The 17,891-nt window shown below is 48.1% G+C and overlaps 4 protein-coding genes across 5 annotated transcripts; 3 read left to right on the top strand and 1 right to left on the bottom strand.

Moving 5' to 3' along the window:
- The first annotated feature begins 6 nt into the window (after positions 1-6).
- On the top strand, positions 7-4,642 carry LOC108086828 (mediator of RNA polymerase II transcription subunit 15). Of its 2 annotated transcripts, XM_017183874.1 has the most exons (6): positions 7-949; positions 1,824-2,376; positions 2,465-2,574; positions 2,651-3,013; positions 3,131-3,559; positions 3,713-4,642. In XM_017183874.1, exons 2-6 carry the CDS (start codon positions 1,839-1,841, stop codon positions 4,025-4,027), a joined length of 1,755 nt encoding a protein of 584 aa, XP_017039363.1. In that variant the 5' UTR covers positions 7-949; positions 1,824-1,838; the 3' UTR covers positions 4,028-4,642. The 2 variants fall into 2 exon arrangements, with proteins under 2 accessions (XP_017039363.1, XP_017039362.1); XM_017183873.1 differs by lacking the exon at positions 3,713-4,642 and having other exon boundaries at positions 3,122-3,236.
- Positions 4,643-5,665: 1,023 nt separating this feature from the next.
- On the top strand, positions 5,666-7,741 carry LOC108086870 (myb-like protein AA). Its single transcript, XM_017183932.2, has one exon. It carries the CDS (start codon positions 5,716-5,718, stop codon positions 6,943-6,945), a length of 1,230 nt encoding a protein of 409 aa, XP_017039421.1. The 5' UTR covers positions 5,666-5,715; the 3' UTR covers positions 6,946-7,741.
- Positions 7,742-9,769: 2,028 nt separating this feature from the next.
- LOC108086811 lies at positions 9,770-11,068 on the top strand. The gene is made up of 3 exons (XM_017183850.1): positions 9,770-9,855; positions 9,918-10,163; positions 10,244-11,068. The coding sequence occupies exons 1-3, from the start codon at positions 9,838-9,840 to the stop codon at positions 11,066-11,068; spliced, it is 1,089 nt and encodes a 362-aa protein (XP_017039339.1). The 5' UTR covers positions 9,770-9,837.
- A 1,851-nt stretch (positions 11,069-12,919) lies between these two features.
- On the bottom strand, positions 12,920-14,302 carry LOC108086790 (DNA translocase FtsK). Its single transcript, XM_017183830.2, has 3 exons — positions 14,140-14,302; positions 13,693-13,940; positions 12,920-13,631 (listed from the first exon to the last, which is right to left on the bottom strand). Exons 1-3 carry the CDS (start codon positions 14,149-14,151, stop codon positions 13,184-13,186), a joined length of 708 nt encoding a protein of 235 aa, XP_017039319.1. The 5' UTR covers positions 14,152-14,302; the 3' UTR covers positions 12,920-13,183.
- Between the last annotated feature and the right edge of the window lie 3,589 nt (positions 14,303-17,891).

Below are 17,891 nucleotides of genomic sequence, written 5' to 3'. Positions count from 1 at the left end.
ATTACAATGGACTTTGCTTGCACTAATTGCGGCAAATTGGAATTTTATCGACGTATTTGATTTAGTTTTATTGAGAAGGGTAAACAGGGCTCAGAAATCCATTACTCCCTGCACTACTACAGGGAGCCAATAATTAAAGACATATGTTTATGCATACATAAGCTCGAAAATTTACAATCAATTTATCGTTCCTTAAATGTTTTTTTAATCTGCAGAAACATACATATTTTGAAATCTATTGATCACTTACTAAAGATAAGTAACTAAAAACTAAAATCAGTTTCTAAACCAGAACATAAGATAGAACTTCAATCATTTTAGTCTATCCGGCTTTTGGAATTCTAGGGAAATTTCAGCTAGTACTCATACCACGGTGTCCTTTTAGCCACCTCAGCAATTGAGATGGCGAAAAGTTGCTGGTGAAGCCGTTGTTTTTGTAATTGCGGGTGTGTGTTTCAATGCCGGACCGTTCCACCGTGCCCAGCAACCACCACCGGAACAGCGGGAGTGGAATGGGTGGCGGGTGGAAGAGCGCGAAAGCTCTGCCCAAATCTCGCCGTGCGGTATGCAACGCTTTTCGCCTGCGTCCGTACGTACCGCTTCCGCTTTTTGCTGGCCAAAAAGCAAAGGCAAATCGACAGTCGGTATCTGTCTGCTCTGCTCGCATCCTGCGCCGCGTCCTGCGTCCTTCCAAAAATAACAAATAATTACTCAAAATAATAATACGTTTCGGGGGTGTGGGGCGGCGGAGCTTTTGCGTCGACGTCGAGTCTAAAAAGTGGCAGAGAAGTGAATCGGTCTCGGTTTCGCAATACATACACAAACAATAGGCGCTGGGAAGTAGACGACGGCGAATCCTTGGCGGCTCAGCATTTCCACCGAATTCGCGTCGAGGAAAAGCGGAAAATCGGAAAAGCGGAGACCATTTTCGTATTGATTTTCAAGTGTGGTAAGCGGAAAACGCAGCGAGAACGGAATAAATCGCGGAAAACACAAGAAAAGCCCCACCAACTGGCAGTGAAAACTGCGGGCGAAAATGTCAACGGCCAGCAAAAGAAAGGGGGCGGTGGTGGGTTAAGGAAGTGCTAAAAAGTGGCAAGAAACGGCGTACAAACAACTAAAAATAGCTTAGTGATACAGTGCAGTGCCCAGAAAATATGGTGGGAAAGAGCCACACTCAAAAGTGGTGCCTAAATTATAGCGCGCTTAAAAATAAATCCGGGCAGACACGGAAAAGCCTCAAACCACGGAGCAAAAAAGCTGAAGAAGCAGAAGAGGAAGCCCGAAGAATCGGAAGAGGAAGAAGCGGCCGGCATACACACACAACCACAAGGGGGTGGTGAATCAAATGTTGGGCTGGGAAAAGCTCAAGTCACAAATTTTTGCGCAAGGGCAGGCCGAGTCGAATCGAATGGAGTCGAGTGCTTTTCCGCGAGGGGGTGGCAGGCGCCTCTGCTTCTGCCTCTGCCTCTGCCGCAGTCGACGTTGACGCCGGCAAAATTTCGCAACACTCGCACAGTCGCACACTCCCCCACAATTTACAGTTCCAGCGTTCGTTTGTTAGGGGTGGCACTGATGGGGTTCCGGGAACGGAATGGCATTGGGACGAAAGTCCCACGAAGAAAGTAACGGTTACTGGAATACCCTTGCAGGCCGATGAGATCCGTAGAATGTGTTTTGATTGTTATTAACAAAGGAAATCCATTAGGAATTTCAACAACTGAGAGCAAGCTTTCAATACTAATTTATATTTTCATTATAAATAATATTTTATTTGGATACGTTTGGATAGTTTATTTAAATATGTGATACCCTCCCCCCAGATCGGCGCCGTTAACATGGACAAGATGACGGTGGCCCAGAAGAACGCATATCTCGAGGCGCACATGGCGGTGCAGCAGCAGATGGCCCAGGCGGCCATCCAGTTCAAGCAGCAGCAGACGTCGCAGCAGCAGAACTCTCCCACGACCAACAACAACAACAATAGCCAGAACAACGGCAACATGCAGCAGCAGCAGCAGCAGCAGCAACAGCAGCAACAGCAGCAGCAGCAGCAACAGCAGCAGCAGCACTACGCGGCGACCATCAAGGTGCCGCAGATCAGTTCCTCCAGCGTGGCGGCAGCGGCGGCGGGCGAGAGCACCTTCACAGTTCCGGACGACGGGATGGGCTTCGAGGGGGGAGTGCGGGTGCTCCAGAGCCTGGGCACCTGGTCGGCGGCCGAGCAGCTGACCTACAACATCCCCAAGCCGAACCTGATCCCCTTCACAGAGCCCTACGTCGAGGGGGGTTCGATGCACCCCGCCAGTCGACTCAAGGCCCTGCAACAGGTGCAGCAAGCCTCCTCGGGGGTGCGCAAGACGAATCCCTCAAAGTGTGAGTACTGCTGGGCAGCTCTGCCTCGTACTATATATTGATAATATCCTATACCGTATATTGATAATCGAAAACCCTTCCGTTTCAGCCACCAACAAGGCGTTCGAGTGCACTGTTTGTGGCAAAGGACTCGCCCGCAAGGACAAGCTGACCATCCACATGCGCATCCACACCGGCGAGAAGCCCTATATTTGTGAAGTATAAGCTGCCCTCGAGCCCCGACACCCCTTCGCCCCCTCAATCTCTAATCCCCCCTTTCCGATCGCCTTTCCAGGTGTGCAACAAGGCGTTCGCAAGGCGGGACAAGCTGGTGATCCACATGAACAAGTTCAAGCACGTGACCCCCACGAACATTGCGCCCCTCGGGAAGCGGCTGAACAACATGGTAAAGAAGAAGGAGCAGCCCGACCCGCCGCCGGAGGATAACAAGCAGAGCCTGGAGCTGCAGCTGCAACAGCAGGCGGTCCAGGTGGCCGCCCAAAACATAATCGTGCAATCCGCTCAAGGAGCGCCGGCGGCGATCCCCGGAATCATCATTCCGCACCACCAGCAGCAGCTCTCCTGGACCTGCGAGCTCTGCGGCAGGATGTTCTCGAGTCGGGACGAGTGGTCCATTCACGCCAAGAGTCATCTGGAGGTGAGAAGATGTCGGTAGACACTCCTGGCGGCAGTGAAGCCCAGGAGAGATAGTTACCTGATTGCGAAACGGATCTAACTTTCCTCTTTTCATTTCCTTTGAATATAGTATTGACAGCCGGAACGGCTAGTCGCAGAAACCACAAAACCAGCAGCAGCGGCGGCGGCAGGAGTCATTGCTAAGACCAGCAGCAGCAACAGCAACAACAATCGCAACTACCAAATGGATTCCAATCAAAACCAAATACAAATGGAGGCCCACGCACGCAAGCAGAAGATAATCATTCAAAACCAGATGATACTCAATGCCAGCCACCAGCAGCAGCCACATCCCCAACAGCAGCAGCACCAGCAGCAGCAGCAGCAACATGTGGCCCACGGAAAGAAGGCAGCCAGAAAACACCAGCAACATCTGCAGCAGCAGCAGCAGCAACAGCAACAGCAGCAACAACAGCAGCAACAGCAACAGCAGCAACAGACCAGTGCGCCTATGTACAATAACAATAGTAGTAGCAACAACCACAACGGCAACAACCAAAGCCAAGAAGTAACTACCTATTAACAAGACCAAAATATGAACTGAAACCACAGCAACACCAACAGCCAACAGCAACATTGAACACCAAACCGTAGACAACTCACAAATTCCGCATTCTGTATTCTGTTACCCTTCCGTTTACCCCTCTCCCCGAAAATGCAGGTGTCGGTGCCGGTGTCGCACATCATTGCCAACTCGCCGACGGCCGCCACCTACATGCAGGCGCAGTTGAGCGAGCACGCCAGCAACATGCAACACGGCATGCCGATCGTCACGTACAACGGCAACCAGTACTGCGTGATCACCAGGGCCCCGGATCTGGATGTGGAGGCGATGCAGAAGCCTCTGGAGTACGGCCACTCCGCCGGCGGAGCCACCAACATAATAGTAATGTCGCCGATGCAGTTGCTGCCCCAGCAGCCGCAGCAGCAGCAGCCGCAACAGCAGCAACAGCCGCCGCAGCAGCAGCAGCAGTAAGCCAGGCCGAGGAGAAAGGCCCACTGCCTGCCAGCTATAAATACAAATTGTAAATAGAGTCTTAAGCAGCCAAGAGCGAACCTAAGTATATGTTTAAAACACTACCCCGCAAAAGAAAAGCAAGTTTGTAAATGTCAGATAATGCAGCTTAGATCCCCGTGTCAGCAGTCAGCAGTCAGCAGTCAGCTCGAAATCAAACGTAGGATAAGCGACCTAACATATCCCCCCGCAGAGCATAGAGTACCCATCATAACCGTAAGGCAGCCACCACACTGAGATATATATATACCATTTCGATGCAGTTCTCAAGCCCTCCACCAGTAGCATCCCCATAGACCCGTTCTCCGACCGAGCGTGTATGATATTGTATGTGTTTCTATGGCGTTGTTTGTACATTAAGCTAATTACGTACTCCCCTTACGTCTTCGACTAAGCGCAACTTGGGTGGCGAACCAAAGAAAAGCAAATGAAAATGAAAATGAAAACGAAACGAAAGAAAAACAAAAGTAGCAGTAGTAGTGCCCATCAGCAAAGCTCCTCACATCTCCCCACTCGATTCCAATGGCAAACCATGTAAAGATCAAGCGAAAATAAATTTAATTTAATTAAATAAAATCAAGCGAGCTTTTAATCAGGGGATTGAAGGTAAAATGATGGTAAAATGTTTCATACGACGTATTGATTAAAGAATAAAGTATTTTGGGTTTATAAATTAGATTTATAATTATTTTCCCCCACAATACACTTTTGCGTTGTACAAGTTATAGAATGTTCTTTGATTGCGACTCAAGCTGAATAATGAACTCCTATCGGATTTAAATCCTTGTAACATTACGTATACGCAGTGTCAGCCATACTGAGCATCATTCAAGTGACACTCACTTGTGGCCAAAAGTTACGAATTGAAGCCATTAAAGCACCCAATAATTGGCAGCTGTTGTCGTTTATTATTCTTGGTTGGCCAACTTTGGCGGCATTCTCGCTTTTTGGTCCAAACAGACGGGCCAAAAGCGAAGTAAAAACCAAAACATTTGGTCAACGCTGAGCTCACGAAAATCAACTTTTCGTTCCAAAAGTGAAAAATGCCGCCGATTTGACCTTAGATGGAAACTCGTCGCAGTCGCTGCGCAGTCGACGTCGCGGCCAACGTCAACGCTGCACTGGCAGCAAATAAATTTCTGCCTCGAATGCTGTTTGCGTTTGTTGTTAATAATACAAGGCATTCGACAAGACTCAAGAAGGGGTATTTGGATTTTTTAGGGGTCCTGCGATGCACTATCTCCAAAAAGTAATTAAATTATTTTCTTTGTTTTAAAATCAAACCAATCTGTACCCAAAAAACATTTGTTTTCAAATGACTTAAATTAAGCCAACGTTCGTCTGAAGCGTTCTTTCGAAATAGTTGAAGAGTAAGGAAAGAGTATTTAAAAGTTGGAAAACTAAAACCCGAAGTTTTTATCCACTTTTCATGTTGTTTTTCGCAAGAATCGCAAATTAGTCTGGCTCACCTGAGCAAACTCGAACTCGAAAGCGAACGCCTACGACTAATGACAACGCTCACGGCGACGCCAACATCTCTGCCACTTTACTGCTCCCAGCCTCCGCCGGATTCTTTTTGTGTCAGTCGGTTTTCGGATCAGTCGCCGATCAGTCGATTTGACCACCAATCTTGCGCGGATTGAGTGACCATGCTGAACGGAAAGTTCTACACGGGTCTGCCGCCCAAAATGGTGGAGCGCCAGGCGGTGAAGGTGTGCAACCGCCAGGAATCCCACTTCTACTGGCCGGATGATTCCCGAGCGGACTCCGCCGTGGAGAGCCGAGTGAAGAGGAGGAACAGCCAGCAGCTGGAAAAACCTGTGGAGAGGATTACATCTGTTCCGGATTCCCCCAGTGAAGTGGACACAAGGCGGATGTTCCACAAGGAATTCGCCAGCTCTTCCATTCAGTTCTATGACAATCTGCAGTCCAAGCCGAGCACTAGACCTCCTCTGGGAAGAGGGCAGCGCAGGGAACTGACCCCAAAGCTCACTGAAGTCCGACCCCAGGAGTTGGACTCCAAGGTTGAGGACACCTCCAATCGTCGCCAGCAGGCTTACACCTCCAAAATCCAGTTCTACGACTATGTTAATGAAGCGGATAATGCTCCCCAAAATAATGTGAGGAAGCCCCAGATGGACTTCAACGACAAACGAGAAGTGGAGCTGAATACCAAGAATAGTCCAAAGTTGCAGGTGAAAAGAAACGTGCGCAGTTTCAGTGTGGAACTGGAACCCAAGGTCACCAAGAAACCCCTGAATGACAGCCCCGAGTGGCGACGACCCCGCCCACTGCCGCTGCCCAGAAAGATCCTCAAGCAAACGCCGCAGGACCAAGACAGCTTCGACTACCTGGAGAACCGGGTGAGGAGATTGCAGCTTACCAGAAGTCCTGGCTTGCCCAAGAAACACGTGACCTACAACGAGGAGGCCGACGAGTACGCCTACTATGACGATCGCGAGGAGCCCGAGTTCGAGATTCGCCCTCGCCAGCAGCCAAAAATGCCGACAGGAAGTCGCCAGCAGCAACAGCAACAACATCCGCAGCAGCAACACCACAGCCAGCAGCAACATCAGCGCCAGCAGCAGCATTCAGTTATGGAAACTAGTCGGGCCAAGCCATTAAATAATAACAATAATTATCAGACCCACGCCAGCGCTAGGAAAATCTCCCCGAAATTGCCGGAAAGCCCAGTGGCTCGAGCCATTCAGATGGTCGATGAAGACGCCCCTGTGGCTTCTGACCCCCGAAAACACCTGCGCAGCAGCCTCTGCTTCAGCGGCGACGCTCTCATGGTGGGCGGCCAGGCGTCGCAGTCGACTGCGCAGGCGCGGCGCAGCTCCGCCGGGCAGAGAATCAGCGTGGGTCTGCCGGACTGAGCGCTCCAGTTCGCGGGGCTTTCTTGGTGCAGCTACACGGGGAGAAATTGAGTCAATATTAGTGCCCAACTATCTTTGTAAATAATAATGGCTAAATATCGGAAAAGGTTGTTTAAGAAAGTAGCATTCAAAAATTGCAGTACACAAATGCAGATGCCTTAAAAATAGTTCCTGGCCAAAAATAGTAAAAACTTGTTGAAAAGGTTAAAAATACTCAGACGACTCTGTGAATCACTCTTGGTAAAGCTTTTTTCCCTGTGTAGAAAAGTCGACAGTTACAACTTGCAATGCTAATTGAAAGCAACAGCTTAAAAAACACCGACTGCAGTGAAGCAGCAACAAAAACAGCAACTGAAGCAATAACATCAACTTAGATAGGCAGCAGCCACTTTTCGAGGCACGGCACTACTTTTACGATCATCTGCTCAACTCTGACTTCACCCACATGCGACTGAATGAGTCGGCTTTTGTTATTGCCGTGCGGTTGGATATACACACATAAACAAACCTTGATCTTGACTAATTTGTGGGCATTGCTGTTGTTGTGCACCCCGATCATGTATTAATTTAGCTTTTGAAGCCAACGCAGAATAATCTATAATAATAATAGTAGAGATATGCTAATAAACTGATACATAACCAAATGAATTTCAAATTGGGAGGCATTCAATTAAGCCCCAAACTTATTATAGGCACATCAACTTATACGGCTAGCCGAAGTTTTTTTAACATTTACATTTCCTAAACTTATAGACGTACAAAACTAGAGGATAAACTAATAAAGATTTGAAACATATACTTCAGAGCCATTTCACCTGAAGGGGAACTCCAAAAGTGTATTTATGGGGATAAACTTTTACGTGAATGTAACACCATTTGTCTCACAACAAAACTATCCATTAGTGAACAAATTTTCGAATGTAGCCAAAAATCCTGTGCACACTAAGTATACACCTTTTCAGGCCTCATTTCAATTGATTGGCTCGTAATCAATTTGAAACTGTTGTGAATAACATTAAATTGGCGTGCACTCAAGCTAGATGCAATCACGAGGCGAATCGGCCGATCGGAACATTAATAACCCGATCTAATGTAATTCGAGGCACCCTTTCGTGGCGCTTTTTATCGGTTCATTTGAATTCCCGGCAATTTGCCGGACTGGGCAATCAAGTCATTGCTCTGGGCTGCTCACCTGGCCATGCCCATTTTATTTCCATTCGCAGGTCCCTGCCCCATGCTCCTTTCACAAAACTTTCAGCCGCTTGGGCAGAAAGCAAAAACCATTTTGGCGGCATTGTTACCGGCCAGCGGAAACTCGACCAGCTCCCAGTCGGAGTCAAGTTTAAGTCCAAGTGCAAGTTTAAATCTCTGCTTGGCCAGTTGGCTGGTCGGCTTTTCCAGTCTGTTCACAAGGAAGCGGGATGTTCGCGAAGCTGAAGCTGAAGCAATTGTTGCAGCAATTGTCACGCGTGTTGAACTTGAGCTTGACCTTGTCTTGCAAACGGGGAGTGGAATTGCCACCCATTGTCCAGCCGACAAATTGCCGCCGGAGCAGCAATTATGCATCGTACACCGGGCTTCAATCAAGGCGGCATTAGCCGGGGATTTAATCAAGGCATCGCTTTGATTGCCGGCAATCTGCGGCTGCCATGGGAACTCAATTTGAAAATCCAGCGACAGGATTGGCGTGCAAAATAATTGTGCAAATGAAGCGCGGTGAAATGTTACGCAAGTGCCTGTCCATATTCACTGCCATTTCTTGTCCACTTCCACTTCCACCAGCTTCGGGACAAGACAAACTGCCTCCGCTCATGTTCGAACATACGAGCATAGCGTTCGAGTATATCTTCCGCATTTCGATCGCGCATCCTGGCCGATAGAAAGTAGTCCAAGCGTGCCGGCAAAAAGGCCACAGAGCCGAGCCACCTGGCTAACATTTCCTGGCTCGTTTTGGCCCTGGCTGAACCTGAACTTCGGGCCAAAAGAGGAGGCAAGAAAATCGCAGCATTTATTGGGTAACCGATCGGCGGGCCAACAAACGTGGAAACCCGTTTGCAGAAAAACTGATTCAAATGAGTCGATAAGGTGGCTCGTCTGCTTTTTTAGTGGGTGTGTGGCTCGTGCCGGCAGACCCACAAGTGCACTTGGAAAAATATGTGCAACTAACTCTCAAAGAATAATATAAATATTATGCTTTGGAAAGAGATCTGATAATCTTAATGGTATTTCAGTACAATATTATTGTTTGTTTGACATTAATCACGTATCACATTTGTATACCCTATAAATGAGTTGCAAATATGTTATATTTTACAGTCCCTTTTCAGCTACCCAGTAATAAGTTTCAGGTCGAATGACACGGCTCATAAGTACCGTCAATCTTCGCCTATTAACGTTATTGTGGTACACTTTGTGCATCTAATTCGCCTGCTTTCCTATTAAGTCACAGACCAAATCGAAACCCCTCCGCAGTTACAACCTCAAAGTAGCAAATGGCCATCGTTATGAGTAATTGCAGACATAAAGAAACATTTTATTTATGCCCCCTGCCCGTCGGATGGGTTGGCGCTCCATTTCCTAGTGGAAATGCAAATGATATCTCAGCTTGTGAGCGGCAAACTCTTTTTTGCTCCACGCTGTGAGTAGCAAGTCCATGCGTGAAGCGGAGATTTCGATCTGCAGTCTGCTGAACAGCAACTGGCTCACCTGGCAGGTTTCAATTGCGATGGCCATTGCGAAACATGTTGCGGCAGGTTCGAGGAAGCTGGCATAAAACTGTTGCGTCCGTTGGCCGAACTTTCAGTTTCGTTGGGGCCACGCTGGTGGTTGATACCGTTGATACCGAAGAGAGTTTTCACAAGTCACAAGCCCCGTGGAATCAGCCCACTCGAGATGAAGCTCTACTGGAACGTAAGCAACGCGAGAGGATTTGAAAACCTTCGATTAGCCTAACACGGATACTAACCCCACAGTTCTTGGCTGCTGCGATGGTGCTGGCTTCGGCCACTTCTGGACTGAGACCTCCGAGGTCCTACTACCGGAGGAGCTACTTCAGTGCAGTGGCTCCGGGATCTGGCCACGGATCGGGATCCCTGCCAGGACCCGTGAGACTGGGACCTGCTGGATACCTGCGAGCGGACCTGCAGACGAACGAGAGCAAGCACCGGCACGTGAGCAAGAAGTACCCCAAGAAGAGCCACTACAGGCCCTACGGATCGGTGAGTTTCCAATCCGAAAACGGAGGATTATAAATTTATTAGTTGCTAATTTAAACTCTGTTGTGAAACTCCGCCTTCAGCAAGAGGAGGAAGACTACTCCGGCGAGCGCTACAACTCAGCTGAGTACTCCGCGGAGTCCTCGGTGCAGGACAGCCGGGAGTACACCATCGGCACCCAGATCCGCGTCCAGCACCCGATCACAGTGCCCAAGAAGCCCGGCCACTCGGGATACCAGAAGCAGCCGCAGTACGTGACCGCCATTCCCTACAAGGCCACGGGCTACGGGTCCGATCTCCACAAGGCCACCGGCTACGGCTCCTCCGATGCTCACATTGGATCCGCCGAGGACGTAGGTCCGCCTCCCAAGCGCTCGAAGTGGAATCCGGTGCAGTACGAGGCGGAGGCCGATCCCTTCCACCTGGTGCCTCCTCCGAAGGCAACCGTGGCTTCCAGCAGCAACTCCTATAGTGTCTACGAACCAGAGCACGACGACTACGACGTGGTCCCGGTGCCGAGGGCCAAGAGCCACGACCGCTACAAGAACGTGGCCTCCAAGAAGCAGATCGAGGCGTACCTGGAGGACCAGCAGAAGCTGCTAGACGAGGCCATCAAGGTTCAGCTGCTGAACAACCCCAAGCTGCAGAAGTTCTTCAAGGCGCAGGCCCAGGAACAGGAGCGCGAGTCGCGGCCGGACCTCGAGCTCGAGGACTTCGAGGCCTACCCGCCCAGCTTCTCCGGCCCGGGTCACCTGCGGAGCAAGTACATCGAGCACCCGCCTCCGCCGCCCCCGAAGGGATCCCGCTCAAGGCGACGTCCCCCGAGCGGAGATCTCAGCCGGCCGCCCAAGAGCATCATCAAGCCCAAGCGGAAGTACCGCTCCACAGCACTGGTCATCAACGTGTGAGGGGAGAGGGGGGAGCGGGATCACTTAGTCCTTAATTATTACTAGTTTAAGTGCGTAGGTTAGGCGTACTCTACAGTAGAGCTGTAAATAATAAAAGACCATTTACTTTATGCTTGGCTTTTCATTTTTTCTAGCAAGTTTTATGAAGCATATGGCAACCACATGGAAATATTTTAGTGCCTTCTAAGATACGATATTCAAAACAGCGTTTTGAAATTGAATTGAAATTAAATTATAAGAAGTACGTTACATAAATTCATTTCCTTGTATTTCAATACATTGCACAGTGGCGCGCTCTACCGCTTCTGTAGAGAGTGTAGATACTACTGGTTCGAGTATCAGCTAATCACTTTGTTGTCTGATGAAGAGATTTCGTCACGCGACTGGATTCAATGTACCCCATTTTTGGACTCCCAAATAAACATTAAATTCCTTTATCCAATTACCAACTGCCTTTAAACTTAATCATGTTTTCAAATGCTGATCTGCCCGTTTAATTAAATTTATTAATTACTCATCCATTTAATTGAAAGCTGGGCTCGCCTTATCCAAACAGACCGTAAATGGAGCTCGGATCTCGCGACGAAATCTGGCGACGTTTGCCACTTTAAAAATAACCCCGTCAATCATGAGCGAAGTGAATTCATAAAAATAGCCTTATAAAAAGCCAATAGAACCAACACACCCATATGACACCTGTTGCGATCCCAGGCGAATTCTTGGCTTTTACCTATTTCGCAAAATCCGCGATTGAGCAAGCCAATCGAAACGGATTGCGATTGCCGCAAAAGTGGGTGCACAAAGGCACGCGGAGAAGAAATCATAAAAACAATAAGCGGCGAGAAACACAACCAAATTGATTTTCTTAATTGACTGAGCAATTTCAACAGAAGCCAGACCCCAAAGCGGGCTAAGCTCAAGCCAAACTCTGAGCCGGACCCTCGAGTCCACAACAAAACTGACCTTGAAAGCCAAGCTCTGAAAAGTGTTGCTAATATTGTTAATGTAACCGCTGTTGGTGGTGAAAAAGAATGCCAACCGGTGGATGTGAAAAGTACGGAGGGTAAAAATATGAATTTACTAAGCATTGGCTACGAGATTTTAAAATGAATTACTATTATAATAAATAAAATATTAATGCTTTAATACTTTGTTATTAAAAGAATAAGCTTGCAGTCGAGAGGAAGCGGACAATTAGCTCGTCTTGCGTTCGATGGAGCATTAAACTGAGCAAAATATTTGGATGTAATTAAGTTGCACCAACTTAACTGGAGCCTGACGGATTAAAATAGCATTGGCAATTGATTTACTCCCCCCGATCCGCGATCCCCGCCCGAAAGTACTCCACCCCCACCTGCACATGGTTTTCCGGCTCAACACGAGCTGATTTCATTTTCATTGGAATTTTTGCACAATTGGCCAAGATTACTGTCAAATAGGCGAAACCCGTTTGAGGTCTTTCCTTGTTCGCCACATAGAATCGTAACGGACGCAGACCAACTGAAACTGAAACCCGTTTTGCATGTATGAAAGTCGGTTGTGTAATGCAGCATTTAGTGGGCGTTCACCGCCCGAGGTGTTTAGATAAATCTGCGAGGAATCGAATTAAAAAAGCCACTGGCCGAAAATCAAAAGACTGCAGGACACAAACTTGGTTTCGTATTCCTTCGTATATTGCTCTTACACATCTAGGTTACAAATTGCTCACACGTCCCAAGGCCCAAACTGCAACAGATTCTAATTGAATTGGAAACTGTGTCAACACTTCGAAGTTTATTCGCTTCGCTTCTCGTTAAATTAGATGGAAGATGGGAGTTTGCGGGGAAAGCACAGAGAAAACAGGCAAAGGCATTCCTTGATTTTTCATTATATTTAAAATTTCAACTGACATTACTCCGATCGGGTAACGCGGCTTAATTTTCTCTGTGTCGGATTATAAATACAAACAAACAGTACGCATATAGGAAGTACGATACAAAGTTACAGCTTGCTCTTAAACATATCACACAAGAGTTTTGATGGAGTCAAGGGGAGAAGAGAATCTAGATGTGACAGGGGGAGAAGTTGGGTTGGGGGAGGGTTCCCCAATGAAGAAGATGCTTGGGGCGATGGGAATTAGACCTTGTTGAAGGAGTAGGTGAAGCCGTCGGGCGTGCGGTTCAGGGAGAGCTTTCCGGGCGGCGAGAAGCGGTGCGGGTTGGGGGTGGTGGTGGGGTAGTACGCCTGCTGCGGCTGCTGGTACTGCTGCGGCTGCGGCTGGTACTGCGGCTGCGGCTGCACGGGCTGCGGGTTGTAGGCGGGCTGCGGGGCGGGGCGGTACTGGGGCTGGGGGGCGGGCTGCTGGTAGCTCTGCTGGTTCTGGCCGAAGGAGGGGTCGTTGTAGCGGGGGTCGTACGACCCGTCGTCCCCGTAGTCGTTGCTGCGGAACGAGGACTGCGGCTGGGGAGCGGGCGCCTGGTACTGCTGCGGCTGGTACTGCTGCTGCGGCTGGTATCCCGCCGTGGGCACGGGCTGCGGTGGGGCAGGGGGAGCCTGCGGCAGGTGGTCTCCGGATGCCTGGAACCTATTCGGAGCAAAGCAAAAGAGTTACTTCCAACTCAAGCAGGATCCCCAGCTAGGCTTACCCGTTCTTGCCGGCTGTGTAGGAGATGGTGCGCCTCTGGCCCGTGGGATCCAGGTAGCTGTAGCTGCCGTGGCGGGTGCCGTCCGCATCGGTCTCCTCCTTGAAGTTGATGCCGTCCTCCTGCTCGTAGGCAGCCCCGAACTTGCCGTCTCCCGAGAGATAGCGCTGCTCGCTGATAATGGCCGCCGTCTTGGGGTCCTGGTGGTAGTGCTGGCTGGAGGCCAATGCCACCAAGGTGGTCAGGGCAAGCTGTTGGGAATTCACAACTGATTACAATCCACAAGCTTAGTGATTCGACTTAGAAAGTGTCCTTAGCAAAAACCCAAAAAATGCAGAAGCTTTTAACTGTCACTTTTCTTTTTAATTAATATTAATCAATATTTTAATGGCATTCATTAACATTTTATTTTGAGCTTTAAGGAACACCCTCGAACTGAACACAACTCACAAATCTGAGCATTTTGGTATTGCGAATTTGGAATATCCTTGTCAAGCGTAAACTGCACACAATTTTCTCTTATTTTCGAGGGGATTCACACGCGCCTTTACGCTTACAAGTCGGTTTCTCAAAAAAATGGACCGACGGCAACGGATTTGTGGAGTTAACGCTAACAACTGCCTTCCGCAACGGCGCCGCCCAAGCTTTTTATAGTCCGAGCGGGAACCTTGGATCGCCGATCGACTCCGCCTAGGCACTCCAGCCCATGTAATTGTGTTGGTACTATTAGCGGCAACAACAAGTCGGCCAAGACGGCGTAACAATAACAAGAACCGAGCTAAGTGCTCCAATAAGTCAACTTTTGGCCGAGTATTGGTATCGCGGTCGTGTTGCCAAGTCGTTTTACCAGTTTCGATCTCTTTCGCTTGGAGCGCCAACTTTTGCTTTCTATATACACACGTATATATGCGATATGCACTCGGTTCCCCCGTTTCTGGCTGCAGCAGGCCCAAGCCCAAGACGAAACTATTTTTTAATTATTTCAAAAGTTTTCCAGCTCCGACCCACAGGCCCACAGGTATCCTCATCCGCGGGGGGAGACACTCGCATAGATAGCCTGGAATTATCAATTGGCTTCGCTGTGAATGATGCAATTCTCGTGGCAATAGTTTAATTTGGTTTCAGGCAAAACCAGATAGCGCTCTCGAAGGACTCCCATATTTTTTAATCTCCCAGAGTTTATTAGTAATGGATTAGTGTTTATTATACAATGCTAATAATTTGGAAAATGGTAAGTCAGTTAAGCAACAATTGCCTTAAGTGGTGGTTTGTAGGTCCTAATTAAAATATGTTCAAAGCGGCAATAAAAACGTCTTTAATGGGAAGATATTTACTGCTGGCTAAAATATTTATTAACTTTTAGCTGCAGCTTATTGTTTCGTTTTCCCAGGCAACTGTCGATTGTGACGGACTGAAAGCCGAACCGAGTTCAGAAAACTCGTCAAATGAGCGTGGTTTTCCTTCCCCTCTTCAACAGTTTTTACTATACATCTGTTGTGTGGCTTTTAGCTGGATTTGCATTCTGCACTCTGCATGTGCATGGCCAAGTTGATTTATATCTAGATCGAACTAAGAGCTGGACTTTGTGGTGTGGCACAGCGCTTGGCAACAATCGCCAGGGTTTCTGCAATGTGTTTGACTTGTTGACTCCGCGCTGGCTTCAATTATTTATTGTGTTTGAAATGTCTGGCATTGTTTGGGCTTGTTTATGGCCAGCAGTTGGCTGCCACCCACACGCTCCACGCCCACTCCCACGCCCCTTTGCATCATGCTTGCAGAGAACTTTTGGCATTATTTATGATTGGTAACGATACAAGCGGATCGGCATACGTAGCTGCTGGAGATTATGAAATTTGATCAAAGTCTGAACCCAAAACCTTTAGTTTGTGAGGGAGAAAAGGTAGGGAATAGAAGAAGATCCTTTCATATATATTTTCTCCGCTTGCAACAAGAGTTTTCCCAGCAGGCACAGATCAGTAAGCAGAATAAGAGCATTTAGGTATGCAAATCGGTTTTCCATATTTTAATGAGCCATTTCCACACGCCGGCACACTCTGGCAACAAAGCAGCCGCATGTGGTCGCAGATCTCGAGTAGCAACACTCTCATTTACACCGCCGGCATACTTGCCCTTTTGCAAGTCGCCATCGTCATCGTCATCGCTTTGTTTGTGTGGCCAAAAACATGGAACGCCCTCTCGCAGTGGGAGGCGGTAATCAGCGAGCGGTAAAAGGGAGGCGGAAATTAAATCAGTTGACAAACAACAACAGCAACGGAACGGAGCAGCGGCCATATAGCCACGTACGTCTGAACGCCATGGCAAGAGCAGCCGATCCAAGGCGAGCCGAGCCAAGGCGAGCCGAGCAGTTGAGCAGTTGCGCATGGCCGGATTAGCTTGAGGGTGTGCCCACCGGAGGGTTGAAACGGTCCAGATACAGTGATCACTCGGAGAAAGGAACTCATATAGCTTCGGTTTAAGTTTATTACTTTTTGAGTTATATGAGTGATTAATCTGATAAGTTGCACCCTCCACTTTTCTACAGACAAAATTCATACAAGTTATTCTGTTTATATTTTTGTTTTTTTACACACAATAATAGGTAGATAAATTATCTTTGATATTCTATAAAATAAATTGTATAATCTTCAAAAACGGAAGCTATGCATTGGTTCCACTGTACTCCGAAAGCGTCCTTCTTCCGTTGGCCTCTCTGCTGCTGCCTTTTTGATTTCCATTCCGATTCCGAGGCGTTTGCCTGATGCGACGATACTGCCACCCAGGATTTATTGGGGAGGGAGTTGTACCAGGAGGTTGATTTTGTTGTTATTCTGTTTTGATTGCGCCGTCGAATCCTTCAGCCAGAGAGAGAGGGAGCGTCCCATTCAGCGTTTTATTTGTCAGGGCTTCACTTTGGCCGAGTTAATCACAATCGGCGAGCAGATAATGAGGGTTGAGCCCTCGGGGAGGGGGATGCATGCAAAGCAGAGCGTTTCCACTCCCTGCTGCCTTAATTCCGCGTTGTCTCTCAATTATTTCAGCTGCTATTCCGAACCCAAAGTCTGAGTATCAGTCTGAGTCAGAGTTCCTGGCTGGGAAACTACCACCCGAACAAAGCGAAACGGCAGGGAGATCTGGGCAGACAATTGCGATTATTTGTAATTCAAGATGCAGTCGAGCGTTTTCCGAAATCGAGCGAGTCAACTCCGCGCGGAAGGTTAACAAAAATTTAATGCTAAATGCTTATCGGTCCATCATCAGCTACACATCTCCATTTCCATCAGAAGTCAAAACCGAAACTCGCTAAACTTGTTGGGAAATACGATCTATTAATTCCTGCAGCCAAAGAGAGAGCGAAAGAAGGAGATGGTGATTTGATAGCTGACTCATGGATGATGACCCTGCACACTCGTCAAAAGTCAGCAAGACAACTCCCAATGCACAGTGAAAAATATATCATATCCATCTGAAATCCTTACTACTCTTTATTAAATACAAAAATCGAGATAATTCTTTGGGAAATTATAGTATGTATGTGCAAAATTTAGTGCACTTTCATATTTTCAAACTTTGATGCACCATCTTTACATTTTTTGAATTCATTCAATAACAAATAAAATCATATTTTCAACATAGTTTATACAGATATCTTTCTGTGCATTCCGCTTAAGTTCTGCCGATCCAAATCCGATTTACAATCTGCTATCCTTTATGAATGTGTAACTCGATATATGTATTTTCCCAACGCCCGTGTAAGTGCTCGCTAATTGCGCATCTGCTGAAATTTCTCATCGCATTCGTGTTTTCCTGGCCGAGGTTTCGCTTACCGTTTGACTTTTCCTCCGGCTTAGCCTTACCCAGAAATCAGTTGTCAGTTGCCATTTAAGCCGTTTAAGTGTCGCATAACTAACGTGGTTTATAGCGTTTACAGCGCCACTGGACCAGTTTCCCCACACGCACACATACGCATTGCCCGTTGGCAATATCAAGGTCATTGCGTGTTTTTTATGTGGGGGACGAAGGGGGCGGGGCGGTGGAAAACGGGTTTTTCGCATGCGTAGCGGTTTTCGCACTGCACCCGCAGACTTCCGCATTTCGGGGGCCCGCTTTTGGGTCCACGCGTCTGCGCAGTGTGCGAAAATGCAAATCAACTGGGGAGTGACGTCAGTGATCTGTGAGGTGGAAAAGGAAGCGGAAAGCCATGC

Source organism: Drosophila ficusphila, unplaced genomic scaffold, assembly GCF_018152265.1.
Source record: "Drosophila ficusphila isolate 14025-0441.05 unplaced genomic scaffold, ASM1815226v1 contig_791, whole genome shotgun sequence".
In the NCBI taxonomy this organism is placed as follows: domain Eukaryota; kingdom Metazoa; phylum Arthropoda; class Insecta; order Diptera; family Drosophilidae; genus Drosophila; species Drosophila ficusphila.
Note: the sequence above shows the minus strand (reverse complement) of the source record. Positions and strands in the feature narration are given on the sequence as shown.